This window comes from Miniopterus natalensis, chromosome 3, assembly GCF_054644295.1.
Source record: "Miniopterus natalensis isolate mMinNat1 chromosome 3, mMinNat1.hap1, whole genome shotgun sequence".
In the NCBI taxonomy this organism is placed as follows: domain Eukaryota; kingdom Metazoa; phylum Chordata; class Mammalia; order Chiroptera; family Miniopteridae; genus Miniopterus; species Miniopterus natalensis.
In genome coordinates this window covers 51,954,198-51,974,796 of record NC_142083.1, presented here as the reverse complement: position 1 = coordinate 51,974,796, position 20,599 = coordinate 51,954,198, and the positions used below count along the sequence as shown (strand labels likewise).

Below are 20,599 nucleotides of genomic sequence, written 5' to 3'. Positions count from 1 at the left end.
CAATCCTCATATTCACCCTCAGGATCTACCCCCCTCAACCGTGAGTCGCCAAAGGCCATGCACCATACTCTTGGGCCAAACTCCGTGCCTTCTGCATAAACCTCGTTCAATAGCTGTGGCAGAATTTTGAAGAGCTTTTTTATAATGATTGTCCCCAGGGAAGATATGTTATACACCTAAAGCCACATTTGCAAAGATTTGACTGTTTTAACTAAACAGAACTGGTCAGCAAAGCAATGTGGTTTTTTCACTTGTTTGTTTGTTTGATCCTTGGTTGTTTATCGAAAATCAACAGCCCTACAAAGTCTCTTAAATATAGTGCATTGTCAGTGCCTGATAGAACATGAGAAGCTGCAGTCTTCCTGATGGGCTACATAGATTACATCGGGTTTTTGTTTTATGTAGCTTTTGGGATTGTAGGACATCATCTTACCTGTGGTGCACATATAAACCACGCACGGGAACTCAAGCATGGCGCCGCTGCTGCTGCTGAATTCGTGTACTTAGTGACTTTTTATCTTAATTTGTCTTTGTGACGCCCTCTTCTCTCCTCTGCATTTAAAAAAAATCACCCTGTACTTCCAAATATAGGAAAAACAAGTGTTATTTAAATTTCTCTCCCTAAAAGTTCAGCAACTTTAAATTCTAAAGATAAAAATTAAACCAAAAAGAATGATACGCTTCTTGCATATTTTGGAGAACCTCCCAAGAGGCTAACTTTGTAAAACACCAAAAGGCTCTTAATTCCTTTGAGACAGTGTGCAGGGTAGAGGATGGGGACCAGAGCAGAAGAAAAGAAAAAGCCAACAGGAGAAGAGACACAACACAACTAGCTGCTGGAGGAGTTAGGCACTGACTGGAGCGTTACTGAAAGAAAGTGCCTCTGCTGGGAACAAAGCAAGACTCCAGGCTGTCTCAGCCCTGCTGTGTGGCTGTGGCTGCCTTTAGAAAGAGCATCTACACAAAAGAAAAAGGGACCGAAGTTTCCGACATATTGTCCCCGGCATGTGAGCTGTGTCAGCAAGATTCCATTAGCATGGTCAAACTTTGGCAAAGCCCGAGGATGGTTATAAATGATTAGACAGCTGGCTCTGGTGGTCAGTGTCCTGGAGTTCACCAAGCCCAGCACACACAACAAAGGTACCCCATTTTGCAACCCATTTTGCATGAATGGCAAATTGCATCACACCTTGAGCTTACCCCCAAATGATTTGGGGGTCCTTTTCTTATTTTTTCTCAACAAAACTAGAAAATCACATTGACAGGAACAAGTTTTACATGATTAAATTGCATGCATAGAAAGCACTAATTAACTTTAAAATATCATCTGCTAAGGCTAATTTAATTAAAGGTTATATTAAAATATTACAGAACATAAATCCATCTGTTCGGAGGCAAAGAATCAATTTGGAAATATGTAAGTCATCGAGAAATCCTCTCAATGATTTATCCTTAAATGGTAGCCTTTTCAAATTGTCTTTAATTGTTTTGGGCAGAGTACATTTTACCCAGCTAGAATTTTTTCTCACGTAAGGCATAAAGAAAGCGGTCCTTTTCTTCTGATAGATTTATAACATACTTTTATGATTCCTTTTTGCAGGCAAATGGTTGTCTCCCATACTAGACTTACATTAGGTAATTGAACTGGGCAATGAACTATAATATTTCTACTTTCCTGCAACATAAGCAGTCATTAAACATTAACTTAAAATAAGTTAGATACTTTCTGCAGTTTTTGCTAAGAGCAGGTTTATTGCCTTTAACAGTCATTAGAAAGTGAAAAATTGGGATACACTTCCATGTTTCCAGATTTTGAGACATGTCCCATTTCATCCATTTATTTTCTGGCTGTTATGAAGGTTTGACTTTACCGGTGAATGATATCAAAAGAGCTTATGCTTTTCTATCTCTGAACTCTTCACATATTTTGGAAATAAGTTAAATAGCACAATGTATACAATTAGAGACTTTTCAGACTTACTATTTTTAGAATGTTTAATGATGTGATTTCCAATCCAAGAGCAGTCAGCTTCAAAGATGCAATATGCAAGCATATAACCAGACCTTTTCATTTCTTCATCACCTTCTCTTACTACAAATAATAGCTAACACTCTAGAGCTTACTATGTTGAAGCTCTCTCTTCTGAGCATTTTCCATTTTGAACCTTACAGCAACCCTGCGATGTAAGTACTGCATTCTACAGACAGACCTGGAACAGCTGGGTCGTTATCTGACAGTGGTAGAAACAGAAATCAAACCCAAGCATGCTGGCTCCAGAGTCCATAATTTTAACTACTAAATGAACTGCCTGCCTGTTGATAAAAGGTGGAGAGACAAGATGCAGTGTGAGTTTTCCTGTGTTTGAACCAGTGCCTTTATTTGAGGGCTCTTCTGTGACATACTCCATAATCCATGGGACATTTGCATCCTCTCTGTCTCAGAATTCCCACATGGAAGCATAGATCACGTGTCCCTACAGGCATCTCCATTGTGTCCAATCTCTGAAAACGACCATCGCTTTACCTTTGAGATAAAAGCCTCTGAGTGTCCAGTTACTGATTTCCTTCTCTGAAAGGACGATGCTCTGATGCTCTTTCCAAGCTGCTGAAGGAGCATTCTCCTCTTGCTTGTTTCATCTCCTACCAACTTAAAGATTTTTGTGCCCAAGCTCCTCCCCAAGCAACATTCTCCTTGGGATAACCCAGATGCAAAAGAGCAACCCCACACTCTCTCCAAGAGTCTGGCCCCTCCTCTTCATGGATGGAACCACCACAGGCAGCATGACACTTTGACAAGGACAGAAAAATGGGGGGGGGGTTGTTATGGGCTCCTGCTTTTCTCCCTCCTGGGTGAAGCTGGGACACCAGGACAATGGGGATGATTTTCAATTATTAAACAGAGCTAAGTTCCCTTACCCTGTCCCTTGTCAAATCATACCCCCTTCCCAATGGCACCCTTTCCTATCACTCCCTTATACAGTTCCTCAGTTGAGGCATATTATTTTCTTACTCTTTTTGTCAAATGCCACCCTCCCTCCTTTGGGAGCACAATTTCTCTCCCTTCTCCAATCCTGGTCTACATCTCACATCTCTGAGGTGGCTGGGAGTAGGCTCTCCTTTTATACAGATTTTTCCTGGCATTTCCAGCCCACATTCATCTACTTGTCTTGTTCTATTGATCTAATTATTGTCACATCAATTTTTAAGTTTTAACTATTACTTTAAAATCATCTCTGTTCTACATTGTAGCACTCGCAATGTTCTGTTCACTAATTATATTATGAATATATTATTTTTGCAATCAAATTGTAAATCTTTATGGACAGAGGACTGTTTTTTACTTATTTTTTACTCCATACTCTCAAGGTCAGTGTTGCCAGATAGATGATGCCAGTGCCACATTGTTGGTTAATTATGGTGTTCTGTCCCACTGGTACCACGGGGTACTTTCAAATCCTTTCCAACAGAGTGCTCCAGGCAGTCAACATAAATGGCACTCCAAGACAAAAGCACTCATCATCCCCCATTCAGGGCTTTCCTAAGCCCTACTTATTATGAAGGTAAAGCTCCAGCTATCAAGAGACTAGCTGTCCCCTGTCTACTCTGATGAGGCTTCATCTTTCTGCACATGCTCCACCATCTCCAGCTGGGGAATGGCTGCACCAACACATCCATGTTGTGTGGGCACCACAGTGGTTTATACATGAAACCTGCATTCCAGAAGGAAGTATCGACCTCTCCATGAATCACAGTGACTTCATTTACCTTCTATATGTTCATTGAGTTGCACTGAAACTGCTCAGATATGTAGGGTTTTCTTAGAGTCCAAATGAATTTAACAAATTGCTTCTGGATGAATAACCCTGTGCTAGCAAGGAAGCTACAGAGAAGAATGAAACAGAGTCCTTGCCCTCTAGAGTCTCAGTCTGCTATGAGTTAAATAACAGAAAACTGTACTTTGTAAGATGAATTATCACAAGTTGTTTCATTCCTCTGGCCAGAAGGAAGTCCAACCAAGTCTGACTTGATAAATTTAGCCTTTGCTGAAGCTGACTGAGGATACATGCTAGAGTGAGTCAAAGGGTGAATGGTCAAGGTATTACATGTTGCTGGATGTCTTCATTGGTCAACTGTCTCCTGTGAATACCTCAACGCTGAACTTTATAATCAAAAAGAAAGCTTGAGGAAGGGGAAAGTGAAAGCATTACTTGTAAGAGACTTGCTTAGGGATCTAATTACCATTCTGAAAACTCTGTCATAGACAAATTTCAAGACACAGTGAAAAATAAAATAGCCACACTAATGTCTATAAATTACATAGGAAATTGTCTTGGTGTTGGTGCACAAAATATTTAAAACTGCTGAAGAGATTTATCTTAGTCAGCTTGGGCTGATGTAACAAAATGCCACAGTGTGGGTGGCTTAAACAACAGAAATTTATTTCTCACAGTTCTTAAGGCTAGGAACTTCAAGTTTCCAAAATATTTGATTCTTAATGAGAACCCTCTTCCTGGCTTGCACAACCATCTTGCTGTGTCCTCACACAGCTGAGAGAGGAAGTTCTGGTGTCTTGTTCAGTTCTTAGAAGGGCCCTAAAAGAAGTCACAAAAAGGGACTGGATTTTATGCTGTTATTCCTAGGATAAAGACCTTCTCATTTATTGTTCATTGAGACAAAGTAGCAACTTTTCAAAATAAACTTTACTAAACTTTGAGAGATATAATACATGGCCCAAAAAAGATGTATTCCAGACTATAGCTTTCTAGCTCTGAGGTGGAGGGCACCATCAGGCAGACTTGACCTTGACTTTTGCTCACGTCCTTCTGCCCAGAAAGCCTGTGTCAAGCCTCTCCTCAGTCTTTTGTCATTTCCTCTTGTTTCTCTTGTGGTCTCTCCTTTAGACATCTTTCCTGAAAAGAAGGGATTATAGCGGGATGCCTTACAGCCCTCTCGGAGGCACCCAATCAGTGGGTATATTTATAACATTATTTTAGACCAGAGCAAAGTGTTGGCTGAAGAATGATCATCAGGATACCTGTTCACATGCACACAGAATGCTCATTCAGTGTGACAGCTCCAAACTGGAAACATGTCATATCACTTGTATGAAAAAATATTAACCTTTGCTTTCTTTGACTTTGTGAAGAAAAAAATGTCATAAAAATAGTACTTGGGAAAAACTAAGTGAAATAATTCTTATGAAGAGCCTCCTATGCTTGCCCTACCAACAGCCCACAAATGCAGCATATTTTCCATACCTCCAATGACATTCAAATATTCAACTACATTTCTTTTATTTAAAAAAAAATTATTTTTATTGATTTCAGAGGAGAGGAAAGGAGGGGGAGAGAGAGACAGAAACATCAATGATGAGAGTCATTGATTGGCTGCCTCCTGCACGCCCCCTACTGGGGGATGGAGCCTGCAACCCTGTCATATGCCCTGACTGGGAATCAAACCGTGATCTCCTGGATCATGGGTCAATGCTCAACCACTAAGCCACGCCAGCTGGGCCTCAACTAATATTTCTTATGCTCCTACTATGTTCAAGACATTGTGGAAAAATGATATAATTGTTCCTCTGAAGAGCACTGTCTCTAGTAGAGGTAGACACACATGAAAACAACTTAAATTCCATCATAATTAGGGAGTGTCTCAGAATAAACACAGAGCATAGACTATACACTCAGACAGAACTAGGTTTAAAATCCCAGGTCTAATTTGAGTTGCTGTGTGATTGTATCCTGAACATGTCTTATTTCTTATTTATAAGTTGTGGATGATAAAAACAAACAAACAAAAAAACCCACACATTTCGAGGGGACATTGTAAGGATTAAGTGAGAAAATGCATAGTGCCTGTCATATAATGGGTACATGATAGGGGAGATGAGAATAGCAACGTCTTCCTACAGCAGAGCTTCTTAAACTTCAATGTGCATCAGGTTGCCTAAGAATCTTAAGAAGGCAGCTTCTGGTTCAGTGAGCCTAGGTGTGGCCAGAGATCCTACATTTCTAACAAGTCCCCAAGTGATATACACACTGTTTCTCAGAAAACTGCCATTTCTGTAACAAGGAGTTAGAAACTTTTTTGGTTTTGGTTTTATTTATAAGGAGCTGATGCTGGAGGTGAATCTTAAAAAATGATTAGGTGCCATCAGGGAAGACAACAGGCAGTGGAAAGAAGGGCATTCTGAGAAGAGAATGGAAATATGGGTCTTGCCAGTAATATAAGAAGTATGGGAATGTGAGGGGCCTGAAAGGTGACTTGAAGAGAGAAGTTTGGAATGAGAAAGAGTATCAAGACATAGGGTTTTCCATGCCTTGCCAAGGAGTTATTTATCCTGTAGGTAATGAGGGACTCATAGGAGAATTTAAGAAGCTGTGAGTGATTTGATCGACTACAAGATTCAGAAAGATTATCCTGCAAACAATTAGAGGATGGGTTGGATGGGAGGATGATTGGAGTCAGAAGGGTATTGTGGTATACTTGGGGAGATGTGAGCCAATGCAGCAGAGGCAGTATAAACTGAGAAGAAGTGGTGACTATGGAAGACATCAGGATATGGAATTGACAAATCTTGGGCATTTATTAGATATAGAGAAAGGAAATTAAATTTAAGGTTTCTGCCAGGTTTCTGATTTAGATGAATCACTTTCTAGTTAATTAGGGAGACAGAGAAGTTTATGAAAAAGAAAAGGAGCTGAGCTTGGTAATATGTTGAATTTGTGCGACATCCAAATGAAAGTATCTATTAACAAAGTTGGAGTTACAAGAGAGTGTTTGGAACTGTCAATGTATATTATAGTAGATGAAGTTATGGAGATAGGTTCTGTCAATGAAGGAATATAGCAGAGAGAAGCAAGAAAAAACAAGGAAGGAATTCTCATGCAAATCTCATGAAGGGTCAGAAGGAGAAAAACCCACAGAGAGACAGAAGAAATGATTACATACAGAGAAGCATATCAGAAGACTACTGTTAGAAGTGCCTACGGATATGAGAGTTTCTAGAAGAAATTGATCAGTTGTGTCAAGTGCAATTAGAAGTTAAGTAAATAAGGACTGAAAATTAGAAGTTGGTGATATTTGCCAGAGTAGTTTCAGTGAGATAATGTGGAGGAAATTGAGATTGTAGTAGGTTAAAAATAAATGGAAGATAAGGGAGCAGAGATTGTAATGTAGAATATTCTTTCTAGCAGCTTGGTTCTTGGTTCTAATGGGAAAATTTTAATAAATAGTAGCCAGAAATAGCCCCAATATTGAATGTTTTGATTGATTGATTGATTGATTGATTGATTGACTGACTGATTCATTCATTCATCATCTTGAGCATACTTATGGTGGCCGAGAAGGAGTGCATAAAGACAAAACATCTAAAAAATAGGTCAAGAGAATGACTACTATAACAATGCCCAGGAGAAGCAACACAAATTCATGTGAGACTGGAGGAATTAAGGTGGAACTGGGTACTTATGCAGATGAGTCACTGCACGTGTAGGGCTGCATATCGCATGCTTGGTAGCCAAGTTTGTTCTGGAACATGAGGCAGGATTGTTGCTGAGCATCGAAGTTGCAACTGCAGCTAGACATTACACTGTGTGGGGAGGCCTCTCCTCAAACTTGGGTGGTTTTCTTTAACAGTACTTGACCCTCTGCTCACATTTTCTTTGATATTGTCCATGAGCCTTGTTGTTGCTACTTCAAAAAAATAGAGGAGCATGTTTTTCATAAATAGATTATAGTATCCTCTGATATACTGATCTTTGGAATTCCAAATAGCAAGCTGGACTTCTTCCTTCTGCACTCCATTCATCTGGTTTTGCAGTCATCCAGAGGAGATAGAAATAGAAAGATGGATTGTGTGTGTGCATGGACATATGTTGCACTCTTTAGAGGTGATGACATACATAGGACCATCAAAGAAATCTTCCAAGGTTGCAGAATGAAAAATACGAAATCTACTACTTTTATTCATGCAGAAATTTTACTGAGTACATACCTTCAAACTCTTTAATCCACATAGCTTTACGTGCCAAAATTCTTGTGTTCATTTCACCTAAATAATCACGAGTCTTCAACTTCTTATTCTAGTTCTCAGCTGAACATCATTCAATAATGAACCTACTTAAAATAGTGGCTAATATGCTTTGTTGACTATCAGGGCAAAAGGCCACTCACTGCCTTTGGTTTTAGACTTCAATCTTCAAGACATCTCCGCTGAATTCTCGAGGTCAAATGCAAATAGAAACACAAATCAACCAGCTCAAAAGTCTTGTTTTCTTCGAGATAGGAGGGAAGGGAGAGTGAGGAACAGAAATACAGTTTAGAAAATAAAAGTTCTAATTCTATTTTGAGTTACATTAACTGGTAGGAAATATTATTTCAAATATTTTTAAATGAATGAAAAAGCTCTGTAATGACCAATTTCACTTTGATCACTTCAATATGTATTTTATTGGTTAATTCAGTTATACCTTCTGATAGTCTTACATTTTTCCAGTTTCTTTACAAACCACTTCTGTAAAGCTAAACACCACATTATAGCTCAATAAAGCTGGAAAGAAAAAAGGCAAGGAAAAAAACTAAACACCGCCTTTTTTAAATATACACAAGATTTCAGTTCCTTAAGAGTCTTGAAAATTTGTCTAAACTACACACTGTGAAGCTGATCGGTGACCTAGGGATGAGGTAAAGGAGCCATGTGCTCTAGTAAACACTTAAAAAGGGGGTTGTGCAATGTTTTTGCCTCCAAGTCAAAACATTTTTCTGTGCCTCGCCTGACTCCCTGAAAAATATCAACACCCAGCATTTTGAAGCACATTCAGGAAATTCCAGAGAATGTCAAAGCCATAGACACTATGTTACCCAAAGAATACTTGAAAGAACAAAAATTATCTAATCTAGAACTTGAGGAAATCTGAAAGTTGTTTGTATTAGTATATTTTCATACGTAAGTGCGAGGCACCAGTTCAAAATGGTTTGAGGAAAAAGCGGATGTGTTGATACAGGAGGAGCTCAATCTCTGCCTTCAGAACTTAGTCTTTCTTTCTCCATCTCTTGGTTCCACCCTTCCCTGTGTTGGCTTTCTTGTCGACATGTTTCCCCTTTGCTTGGGCAGCACCACACTTAGCTCCTATCTGCCCAGCAACCCTGTGGAAAAAAGGAGAATCTAGTCTTCAACATTTCCGACAAAATTCCTGGACTTATTGGCTCTAGATGACTTGACTTTGGTCAGATTCCCACCTCAGCCCTGAAGAAGATGTGGTAGAAGGAAAGGTAGTTCTTTAAGGAAAATCTTTGTGCTATTTCCACAAAAAGGAGAAGGAATCAAATGGCTGGCAGGTAAAAACAACAGATGCCCTGCACTGCCTTCAAGTGATGTGGTAGGCTCTCTGGCGCATACGGGGATAAGCTTCTACGAGGCCCCAGAAATGAGTGAACCTTACAGGAAAGCAGACTTCAGCTCACTCCCAAAAGGACCTTTTCACAGTCAGAACCATTAGCGGTTGAAACAGGCTGCCTCGAGGTCTGCCAAGTCAGGCCCTTCCACGTGCCCAGGCCAGATGGGCAGCTGTCAGTAGTGTTGAGCAGGGAATTCCTGCATTAGGCAGAGCTTTGTCTGCGTGACCTGTAAGTTCTACAATTCTATTACCCTTGTTAATTTCCACAATTCAATTTGCAGTACAGGATAAACAAACCAACCTAATTTGATCTGGAAATTCTGCAGGCTATCACAGGTCATTTAATCTAAAACACATGGCTACAGCCATTACTATGTTTTCTGAAGTCATCTAACAGACGTGGTCCTTAACAAGGTCTCCATGTTATTAGTTTCACTTATGGCTTTTTCCAGCCTCCTGCTTATTACACAATTGCCTTTCATTCTTAAGAATGAGGTGGAGAGAAGCATGAAAGAGTTTTCTTCTTTCTGCCTTTTTCCTCTTAAACCTTATAATAGGTGAGTCCCAATTAAAATTACATTGCTTACATCTTTATCTTCAAATTTGGCTTTCACTTTGCAGGTTTAAGAATCTATGAGAAATGGGAGCAGGGGCCATGAATAATTATAGGTTGGGGCAAAGTTGATTAAGGCAAATTTCAAAGAAGAAAAAGTGAGATTTTTCAATTTGATATTAAAACTTAATCTATAAAGTAAACTTCAGGTACCGCAACATTGTTAGAATTAGGGTACAGAACCACTTGACCCATAGTCATGAAGAAATAAACACATTTGTGTTAAACAGCGCTTGCTCCTTTCACAACTGAAAGCACCCTGCAAATAAAATTTTGTTTTCTAGGGTGTGTCCATTCTGAATAACTGATTATGTTTCTTGTCTTTTTCAGTGAATGTTGTGTCAATGTTACAGGAATTTTGGGAAAGCAAGCAGCAGCAGAGGGCTGCGTTCCCCAGTGAAGGTGTGGTGGTGTACGAGTCACTGCCATCTCCTGGACCCCCCTTTGTGAGTTATGTGACCCTTCCAGGGGGAAGCTGTTTTGGCAACTTTCAGGTAAGAAACAACCATGAATTGGTCAGTGAATATTAACTGGGTTAAAATAGAGTAAGTCCTTATAATGGTAACATTATAAGTTTTCTTGGTTGCAGTGAGAAAAGTTGTATCACATTCCATAATATATATAGGAAAATTGGTCAGGTGTTTCCATTTTTAAAAATAGAAGTATTTTATATTAGGATATCCCCTGATAATTCTTTATGGAAAATGAATTCTATAGCATTTTATTTGCCTGATAGTTGCTGCCTTTTCCCCTCAAAATATTTTGGAATATGCCTTAAAGAACAAAGGAACTTTGCCAGAGTTCTTCCATCATGACCCTTCCACCAGTAGAAAGTCTCCACTTTCATGAGTTTTGTCATCAAGCACTAATCAATCCACTACACACCAAAGCATGAACCAACAGCAGAGGTTAAGATTTACAGGGCTGGGCTCAGGCACTTGTGCTAAGCCTAAGTTCTGCCTCTAAATAACTGTTAACCCTTGGGAAATTAATTTAACTCCTTGATCTCCTTGACTTTGAAATGAGGAATAATACCTATGGAGTTGGTCAGGAGCCATGAGCTATACATGCAGTGTGTTTATTTGGTACATAGAAGTTATTCCAACGATTGTTTTGATAATTATTATAAAGACTTGCAGTTGGTTAAATATTGATTATGCTTATGATGAGTGTAAATGATGATTCATTTCTAGTCATACTCCTACTCACACAAAAACATTGGCCTACATTAACCATCAACATCTGATTATCCAGTGTGTGTATCTCAAATAGTCACTGAGTGACTAGGAAGTTTCAAGCATTGGGCCAAGTAATGAGGATATGATATGGTTCATACCTTGAGGAAATCAATGTACAGAAATACTCTAGTAATTACATAGAATTATATTCGAGGTTGAATGAAAGCATAAAGGAAGAAACTTCTCAGTTTACTAGTCACCTTTATAAGTGCCTTTTTAGTAAACCACTTCTCAATTTGCAATAACTGGCAAAAATGCCTTATTTACAATTTGTGGACAATGTGAAACTCATAAGTATTCAAGTTTCCCTCTTACCTTTGACAACTAGGAAGCCCAGAGTCAAATTTTCAGTGTATCTCTTTGTGGTGTAAGTCTACAGAACTAATGTCATGTAATACTAATATTATTTATATTTCTACCTTTAGTCTCCCTTTGAACTTAGGATGCCTCACTTATTTATTTTATCCTATTATCATGTATCTGTTTTATGTTATTTCACATATTTTGTGGAGTGAGGAGAGGATATAGTTTAATAAATAGACCCACAGACCTGTCTACCTAGGGGAAGACAAAGAAGAGGTCAGGGGGAATGCAATCACAAGCTGAGACGTCAGTTCAGGGTGTCTTTGCCAGTCCGTAAAGGAGAGATGGCATTCTCAGCACAGAGAACAGTGTGTGCAAAGGCATGGGGTAAGAGAAAACCACAAGCACTTTCAGAATTTCAGGAGCCTACCTGTGTCTGTGGCAGGCAGGTGGTGGGAGATGATGGTCAGCCATTCTCATCAAACCGTAAGTGATCGTCATTCTTTACAAAGGACAGCAGGTTCTATTCTATATAAAATCAGCACCCCTGAAAGATTCTGAGCAGGAGAGTGATATACTCAAATGTGTTTCAGAAAGATTAATCTGGCAGGAGCACTAATTCTAAGGCTAATTTAAAAACTGCATTCAAAACTGCTGACCCAGCCAGTCAGTACCTAGAGCAATGGTCACCGGTGGATTTTGACCTCTTACCGATGAGAGTGAATTGCCTGATGAGGATGATTTGAAAGTGAGTTTAGAAGCCTCAGAAGAGAGCTTGATGTAACCCCAGACACTTAGACAAGAATGACGTGCAGGCCCGGCCGAGCATTGACCTAGGATCCAGGAGATCGCGGTTCGATTCCCGGTCAGGGCACATGCCCGGGTTGCGGGCTCGGTCCCCAGTAAGGGGGTGCAGGAGGCAGCCGATCAATGACTCTCTCATCATGGATGTTTCTATCTCTCTCTCTTCCACTCCCTTCTTCTCTCTGAAGTCAATAAAGATATATTAAAAGAAAAGAATGACGGGCAGGGAGGAGGAAGAAAGGCAGTCATGAGGAAGGGATTCCCTAACCCAGATGCGCCTACAGTGCCATCGTCAAACAGTCTAAGGTGAAGCCGCCCCCTCGGACGGAGCCCCCGTCAGACTTCCCGTTTCAGGGGAGACCTCTTTGGGAAACAGACCTACTCAGCCGCAGAGCAAGGTCTTGACAGCCACCTAAACAAATCTATTTCTTTGTCCATGAATGTCAGTGAACTAAAGCTCACCAAACATTTGAGGAAGGCTGAAAGCAAAAGAGAAAAATTCAAGGCAAGCAAACAAAAGAACAGAAATAATTCAAGTAGCGAAGTACATAAGAGAGTATTACAATGAGTATCCTCAATTGTTGGAGGATATTTATCCCTAAAATATCTATGATAACAGGAGTATCATACAGCATTTGCACATTGATCTCACTGTTTTGTTTTGTTTTTTTAACATAGATTGACTATATATGTAGGGCAGCTTTGGTGGAGTTGATGAAATAGGGCAAAAACTGGCAAACCAGGTCAACAAAACAAAAATCTATTTATTTGAAAAGATAAATAAGGAAGACAAATCTTTGGCATCTCTGAGTCAGAAAAAACCAACACATATACTACACTAAGCATGAGAAAGGGGATGTAATTATAGGAACGTAATATAAGAATACTACATAAACTATTATATTTTTTAAAACATGAAAACTTAGATGATATTGACTACTTGCTGGGAACTCTCTGTATTATCTTTGAAACTCTTCCATAATTTGAAATTTATTTCAAAATAAAAAGATTTTTGTTTAATAAATGGCTCCCTATTAACTTCTTATTATAGTTATTTTAATGGCTCCCTAGTATCTTCTTATAGTCTAAATGTCTTATTTTGTCAGTAAAGACTGCAGTTGGCCCCAGCGTTTCCTTCCAGCCTTATCTCCCTGATTCCTCCCTGACACGCAGAGACTCCGCCTGCCTGTTCCTCATTCCTGCCTTGGCCTCTCCTAGCCGCTCACACACCCACACCGTGGCCGACTCATGGGTGCTGTTGCCACCCTCTCCTCATGTCTGAACCCTGCCTGCCCACCAGGACTCCACTCGAATGTCACATTCTTCATAAATTTTCCCTGAACTCCCCTGCTAGGTTTCTCTACTCCTGATTTCCCAAAGCAGTTATCTCAGTTTCCCTTCTACTATATTATGTTGGGGTTTTTTTTTTGTTGTTTTTTTTACTTTATGATACAGCTACTTATGTGTGTTTTGTCTCTATAATAAAATGTAAGTGCTTCGGGGACAGAGTCTGTATTCTTATATCCCTATGACTCTAAGCACTGTGCTCTGTATATAGTAAGTACTTAATAAATTTTGTTGAATGAACAGCTAAATGAATGAAGACAAATCCCAAGAATCAATGGAGTTTATATTTTTCCATTTTTGTGTATAATCACCATTGATTGATATACGAAATAGCATATACTATTATATACAGTATAATATATGAACTACGATATTTCACCTAATTCTGCAAGACAGTGGGCTGGGAAGGAAAAGTCAGTAACATTAAAATCAGCTCATATCTGTGGTTAAAGTTTCGGAAATGGATTAATTTGGAAGTACTGATTTAAAGAACATTCTAGCCTTGGCCAGGTGGCTCAGTTGGTTGGAGCATTGTCCTGTACACCAAAAACATTGCAGGTTAGATTCCCAGTCATGGCACATACCTAAGCTGCAGGTTTGTTCCGTAGAAGGGGAGTGTACAAAAGCAATGGATCGATGTTTCTTTTTCTCTCTTTCCCTTCCTTTCTCTAAAAATCAATAAAAATATATCCTCAGGTAAAGATTAAAAAAAAAAAAAAACCTTCTAATTCTCTCTGCATTTAATTTATGCATTAGTAACTTTCCTTTCACTCTATACCCATGACCATGAATAACCAAGATTAGGCCATACTCACACCCAAGTATGCATTATATTTGTTCAGATGTAATAAGTACACTTATTATAATCTATCTAGAACATAATGCATTTGACAGATTTGTGACTCCATCTAGAGGATATAAGTCTAAGAAATTCTAATGCTCTTATTTTTGTTTTTGCTACCTTTAGAATTATGAATTTTCAATTGTCTCATAAATTTCTACCCAAAATGATAGGACTTCCCTTAGGAAGTGCATTCAACATCCTTTTTGTGGCCTTTAAAAAATAGAAAACAAAATGAAAAAACTGGACTTCTCAGCAGGGAGGAGTCCTGGTGAAATCTCTGATCATTTTAGGGCCTCCTTTTCCTTATGTTTAAATCATCATATTTTAAGGTTCTCAGGAGGATTGTTAACATCCTTGCTTTAAAAGATACAGTATTTCCTGAATCAAATATGTTTTGAAAATGTGTTTGGGTGATTGACTGCCAAATCTGGCCCCTTAACCCATTTGGCCCTTCAAAATATGATTTGAGAAAGGAAAACCAGGAAGGAAAAAAAGAAAGAAAATTTCCCCTAAAGCAATGTCCTTGCACTTTTCTTTGTCAGTTCAGAAACCATCTTAAATGCTGTTCTCACATATAACATTTCATCATGCTTTTGCCAGCAGTTGTCCTGTGAGAGCCTAGATGCTCATTCCTGCAATGCCTTTCACGTAATCAAATGTCACCCTTGTGCATTGCAAATCATTTCACGATGGATTATTAATGCCAAGACCATGTGCGGAGACATGGAGAAGCCATTATGCCAGCAGTAGCCTTCTTACTGAGCCGTGGACGTCACCTCCAATGGTGCCAAGTAATTGAAAATACTTGAAGTGTAGTATGGGACTGGATTGCAGGATTAATCCCTCTAGTTTCATGAAAGCTGTAAGAGATTATGCTCATTCATTCTTTAGAAAAGTAGTATTCAGACTGCACTTTAGTTTTCTGGTTAATCAAAGGAAAGCAGTCAAAAGGCTCTGATGGGCACAAACCACTGGTTTTATGCAAAGAAACCTCCTACTGAAGTAAATGGGAAGCTGTGTCCAAGAAGACTAATGAAAGAATTTTCAGTTAGTCTTAACACCACAGCCCCCCAAAACAGAGAACTAGAGTTTGGAAAGAAAGCAGCCATGATCCTGTTTTTAACTCATTCCTTTATAAACTACTGTAGTATAGGAAAAGAGAAGTAAAAATAGACTCGTTTTTGAACTTCTAAACAATGAACAAAATCATCTATTTATACTAAATTATTTTTCTTTTAGAAAGGTTTATTGAAACACATTAATGCTAATTGTGTCTTTTATAAAAGAGACCATCTTCTAATATTACAGGCATTAAGTAGGAATTTGTGCATTTTGGATGTATTTTCTTTATGCCATTTTTGTCTAGGCAGTTAATCCTTCCCTAGCCACATATCATTACCATGAAAACTGGCAGTAATTTCCATTTTTTACAATAAGAGCCACACAAGGGTCATCAGATCAACCTCTGGCTCCCCTCTTGATAAACTCAGAAGGAAAGCTGCTCATTGTTTCAGCAGCTGTTTTTGTTTCCAAATCCAAAAGGGGAACGTAATTGAGTGTTTTATCTCATTTTACATTTTGATTAAAAGGTTTGTGATTCAAGTTTTACTTTCAAGCCAGTGACATGGTCTTCCATATAGTCTGCTAGAGTGATTTAGATTAATGAATTTTATTCTAATTTGGAATAAAAAGCAGAAAATCCCTTGGGTATGGAAGTAGACCATGCGATTATTTATGTATATGAGTTATGGTTGAATAAAAAATGTATCCCCCTGGCTAAAACATGGATGTGATAGCTCAATTTTTTTGAAGGACACTAATTCATTGGGACATCATATCTTTTTCACAAACATTTTGTTGTTGTTAAAATTGCTTCACAATAATACATACAGGTGTTAAACACTGGGATCAGGTTCTCAGGCTGTTTGTACAATGCCTGAGTAAAATTTCCACAGGCAAGCTGTTGGTTGATTGTTTGTTTGTTTGTTTGTTTGTTTGTTTTCACCCACTATTTGGTGTTGATAGCAGGACTGCACAGCTGGAAGACATGAGGAGGAACACTCACAGCAGATGAGTTCCTTGCAAAGCTCTGTTTCTAAAGGGCCTTTAATTTTTATGCCACTTAGTTTCCAAACCAAAGTCTTTGCCTAGGAAGATATCTAGAAAAACTACTTTTCAAGGGTGTATATTGGCTAAAAGAAGACTGGGGGTGTTTAATTTTGTTTTCGTTTCTTAACACAGTAAGCACACTTCACCTATATTATCAGCATAAAACACATGCTTTTACTTTCATGCACTGAATGATTCTTCTCAAAGTCCAGGGAAATAAAAGTATATTTAAATCACAATAAGCTAAGTTTATAAAATTAAGTTTTCCCAGGAGAGAAAGACTAAGATTTGATTAATTCATAGATTTGCCTTAGCGGAATTGCAATGCTCTCCTTTTACCGATTGTTAACTGAGGCCTAGCCTTAACGTCCCGCGCCCCGCACAGGGAGTTCGTTTCTGCCATCAGACTGAGGCTGTTGCCCTTCACTGAGGCTGTACTTCTCTTTGAAATCAGCCATGGCCTCTTTTGTCTCTGTCTCTAGAGCTGCCTCCGTGACTCAGACGCACGACATGCTACACAATGTACTTAATTTCCCAAGGAGGCGTTTCTTGGTAGAGTCTCCCCAGGAAAGCGTTCTATTTTTTTGTGCCCAGTGACACCCAAAGATGGGAATCTGAGTTATAAGCCCTTCCTATTTGAAGGTCAATGTCAGCTAATGATCAGACTGCAATGACTTGCCCACGAAGCTGGGAGTGCATATTGTTTTAACGAAGCCTTATATTGATTCCCCAGCCCTTTTATCTGTGTTTTTTCTGATCAAGCAAAATGAATAAAGGGGCTTGGCCTCCTAAGAGAAGAGCAGAGGGGAGTGAAGGGAAGGCTTGGGGAAGGGCTCCCTGGTAAACAGAGACTCAGACTCTCGCAGGAGCCTCCCAGCCCCGGCTGGTGAGTTTTAGGAAGATGCTCCCTGTCCCGGGGGCTGCTGAGCGAGGAAGGAAAGCCGAGCCCATCTTTCCCGCCCCCGCCCACTCAGTGCGATCACAGCCAAGTCACTTTACATCAAAGCAACTATAAAAATAAACCAAAACTTTGAGCCCTGATCAATTCATCTTGTCTTCACCTTAACTTGAAAAAAGAAAAGAAAGAAAAGAAAAAAGGGAAAAGAAAAAAACCTCAAGGAGCAAAACACAACATGGTTTTGTAATAGTTACCAGGGCCCTCGGTCTAGGTATGTGTGTAGAATAGCATTTGGGGCAGAGGTAAATGAGGAGGAGGCCAGGTGGTTTATATTATAAAAATAACATTCTGACCCACCATGTGCATGAAACGTTTCTTTCAGTTGACAGGAACTGGTGAGTTTTCTCTGAAAATTGGACTCCCAGACCATTCCCCTCCCCCAGACCTAGCAAAGACCCCCATTCCCAGCCTACACAGAGCTCCAAATTGTTCCCAATCTATTTGCAGCCAGCCTGACCTACGGAGAAAGAGACACGATATTAACTTGAGTGACTGAGTTTCAAGGGTTGCCCCTTTTCAGATCACCATCTGGAAGGGGGGAAATGTTAATATATCCACAATTAGATAAATTGGAACACATGCAAATGCTCACGCCTAGACCAGGGCAGTCAAGGTCTTAAAGAACTGAAAAGGGGACAATTAGCAGCGGGGCCTGGTTTGTGGCATTCTTTGCGCTGATGGCTTGCTGTCAGGATGAAACCGAGGTGTTGGTGACACTGACCAGAGCGAGCAGGCCATACACACCAACTCTGCAAGTCAAGTCACTTGCTGAGATGTGGACTCCAAGTCACAAAAACAAAATGTTCCCAGTCACCTGAATGACAGACTCAACAGCCTAAAGGATTTGAGCAAGAATTCTCACCTCTCACAGAGTCAGTTTATTTGGTTTTGCCACCTGAAAAGCCCCAACTCAGAAGATCCCCTTGGGTACCATGTGCTATTGAGTGGAGTGAATGTTGCCCAAATAACACTGACCTGCCCTTGAGCCCAGGGAGGGCATCTTCAGCTTTAAGTTCCCATGTAGATACAATCTGTCACATTTGCTATTACATTACTGTTTTTATTCAAAAACCTCACTTCGTAGTGACCATTTCTCAACTCCTTGGCTACCCTTGGTAAGAACTGAGTAACGTATTCCTAACTTGTGTTTATATGTTTTGGATCTGCAGTCCTATTTTTTCTTGATATCTTTAAAATACAAATATGAATAATTCTCAGAAGCCTATTGAATGTTTAAGATGGAGAGATGTTACTTATATCAATGTCTTTTCACGTGCTTTCCTAAAGAAAGTTCTATAGTTGGGATGTATGTACAGTAAAATCTTGGGGTCCAGAAATGGCTTCTCCACACATGTATCCTACATGTTTTCTAATACAAAGCATGGAAGAAAAATATTACTCAAATAAGCACCACCAAGAAAGTAATTGTTCAGAGTATAAATTGTGTTAGCCTGGCTATAAGGTTTTCCTGTGAACAGTAACACACCTACCAATACTTTTAGAGTATTTAAGAAATAATTGACAATAAAACTAGTTTCTTATTAGCCATTTTTACTTTTATGACATGTACATGATTACCAAAATTTTATTTCAGATAACTTCAGTACATTCTAAAACATTGACTAGCCACTATTCTATTTGGGGACAGCCTACTGGCCCAATTCATCTTGGTTGATCAGTTTTTCATTGAAAAATGTGACACTTTGGAAAATTATCATGAAAGAAATAAAAACTGCTGAGCAGATAAAGAACATTGAGACTTCATTTAGTTAAGTCAGCAGTGTTTATATACTTCCTAAGGGCCTAATTTTAGAACTGCCATAAAAGACTTTTTTTTCCAGCTCCACTTCTGCTTTCTTTGAGAAATTTCCTCATGAGAAATTAGAATTTTTTGTGTTAGCAGAAGTGGGTTTACCATTGTGATATTGTGGCTTGTAATAAGAAATATCTATTTGTTCTTTATCCTAGTTCCTGGCACAGAGCTCCTAAAATCCTTTGTTATTCGTAACAAAACCCCTTTCTACCACTCTTGAGTTTATGTCCATAAGGTGACTTTTGGAAAGCCCTTAAAGATGGGGACTGTTGGCCAGGTAACCAACCTTGTGATTAAAGCAAGGATGGGGAATGTCCGTCCCTTGGGCCATATACAGCCCTCAAAATCATTTGGTCTGGCCCTGCCAAGGCTACTGCAGGCAGGACTCGAAATTCAATAAATCTAGGGGCTTTTTTCACAGCTAATTTTTAAGTTGATAATTTTGTATGGCCCGAGAATGATGTTATAAATATCCAAATGGCCCTTTGCAGAAAAAAGATTCCCTACCCCTGGATTAGAGAGTTGGAACTTTAAGTTCTATCCTCTGACTTCCTAGGAGGGGAGAGGGGCTGAGGATTGACTTAATCACCAATGGCCAAAGATTTAATCAATCATGCCTACATTATGAAGCCTCCATAAAAATCCTAAATGATGGATTTGCAGAGTTTCTAGGTTGGTAAATATCTGGGAGGATTGCGCCTAGAGAGGGCATGGAAGCTCTGAGCCTCTTCCCACATACCTTGTGAATCTCTTCTTCTGGCTGTACCTTTTATAATAAATCCATAATGTTGTAAGTAAATTGTTTTCCTGAGTTCTGTGAGCCATTCTAGCAAATGATGGAGGGGTTCATGAGAACCTCTCATTTATAGGTGGTTGATCAAAAACACAAGTGACAACCTAGACTTGCATTTGGTGTCTGAAATGGGGGCAGTCTTATAGGACAGAGACATTAATCAGTGGGATCTGATGCTATCTCCAGGTAGATAGTTTCAGAATTGAGTTAAATTGCAGGACATCCAGCTGTTGTCAGACAAGAAGTAGGTTTTCCCCAAAACATTTAGTGACCATGGTATTGAAATGTAGTGTTGGAGTAGAGGAGAGTTTCCTTCATAGGCTCCTTCGAAATAACAATGCCAATTTTTTTATTTGTAATTCTATATTATTTTTTT

At 39.3% G+C, this 20,599-nt stretch overlaps 1 protein-coding gene across 2 annotated transcripts in view; it reads left to right on the top strand.

The window, feature by feature from the left end:
- Nucleotides 1-20,599, top strand: part of LIX1 (limb and CNS expressed 1) — a 47,714-nt gene that overhangs the window by 6,548 nt on the left and 20,567 nt on the right. For both annotated transcript variants that reach the window (XM_016216173.2, XM_016216174.2), the window contains exon 2: nucleotides 10,345-10,508. In XM_016216173.2, the coding sequence (XP_016071659.2) occupies nucleotides 10,345-10,508 (164 nt within the window). The remainder of the gene's footprint in view (nucleotides 1-10,344; nucleotides 10,509-20,599) is intronic.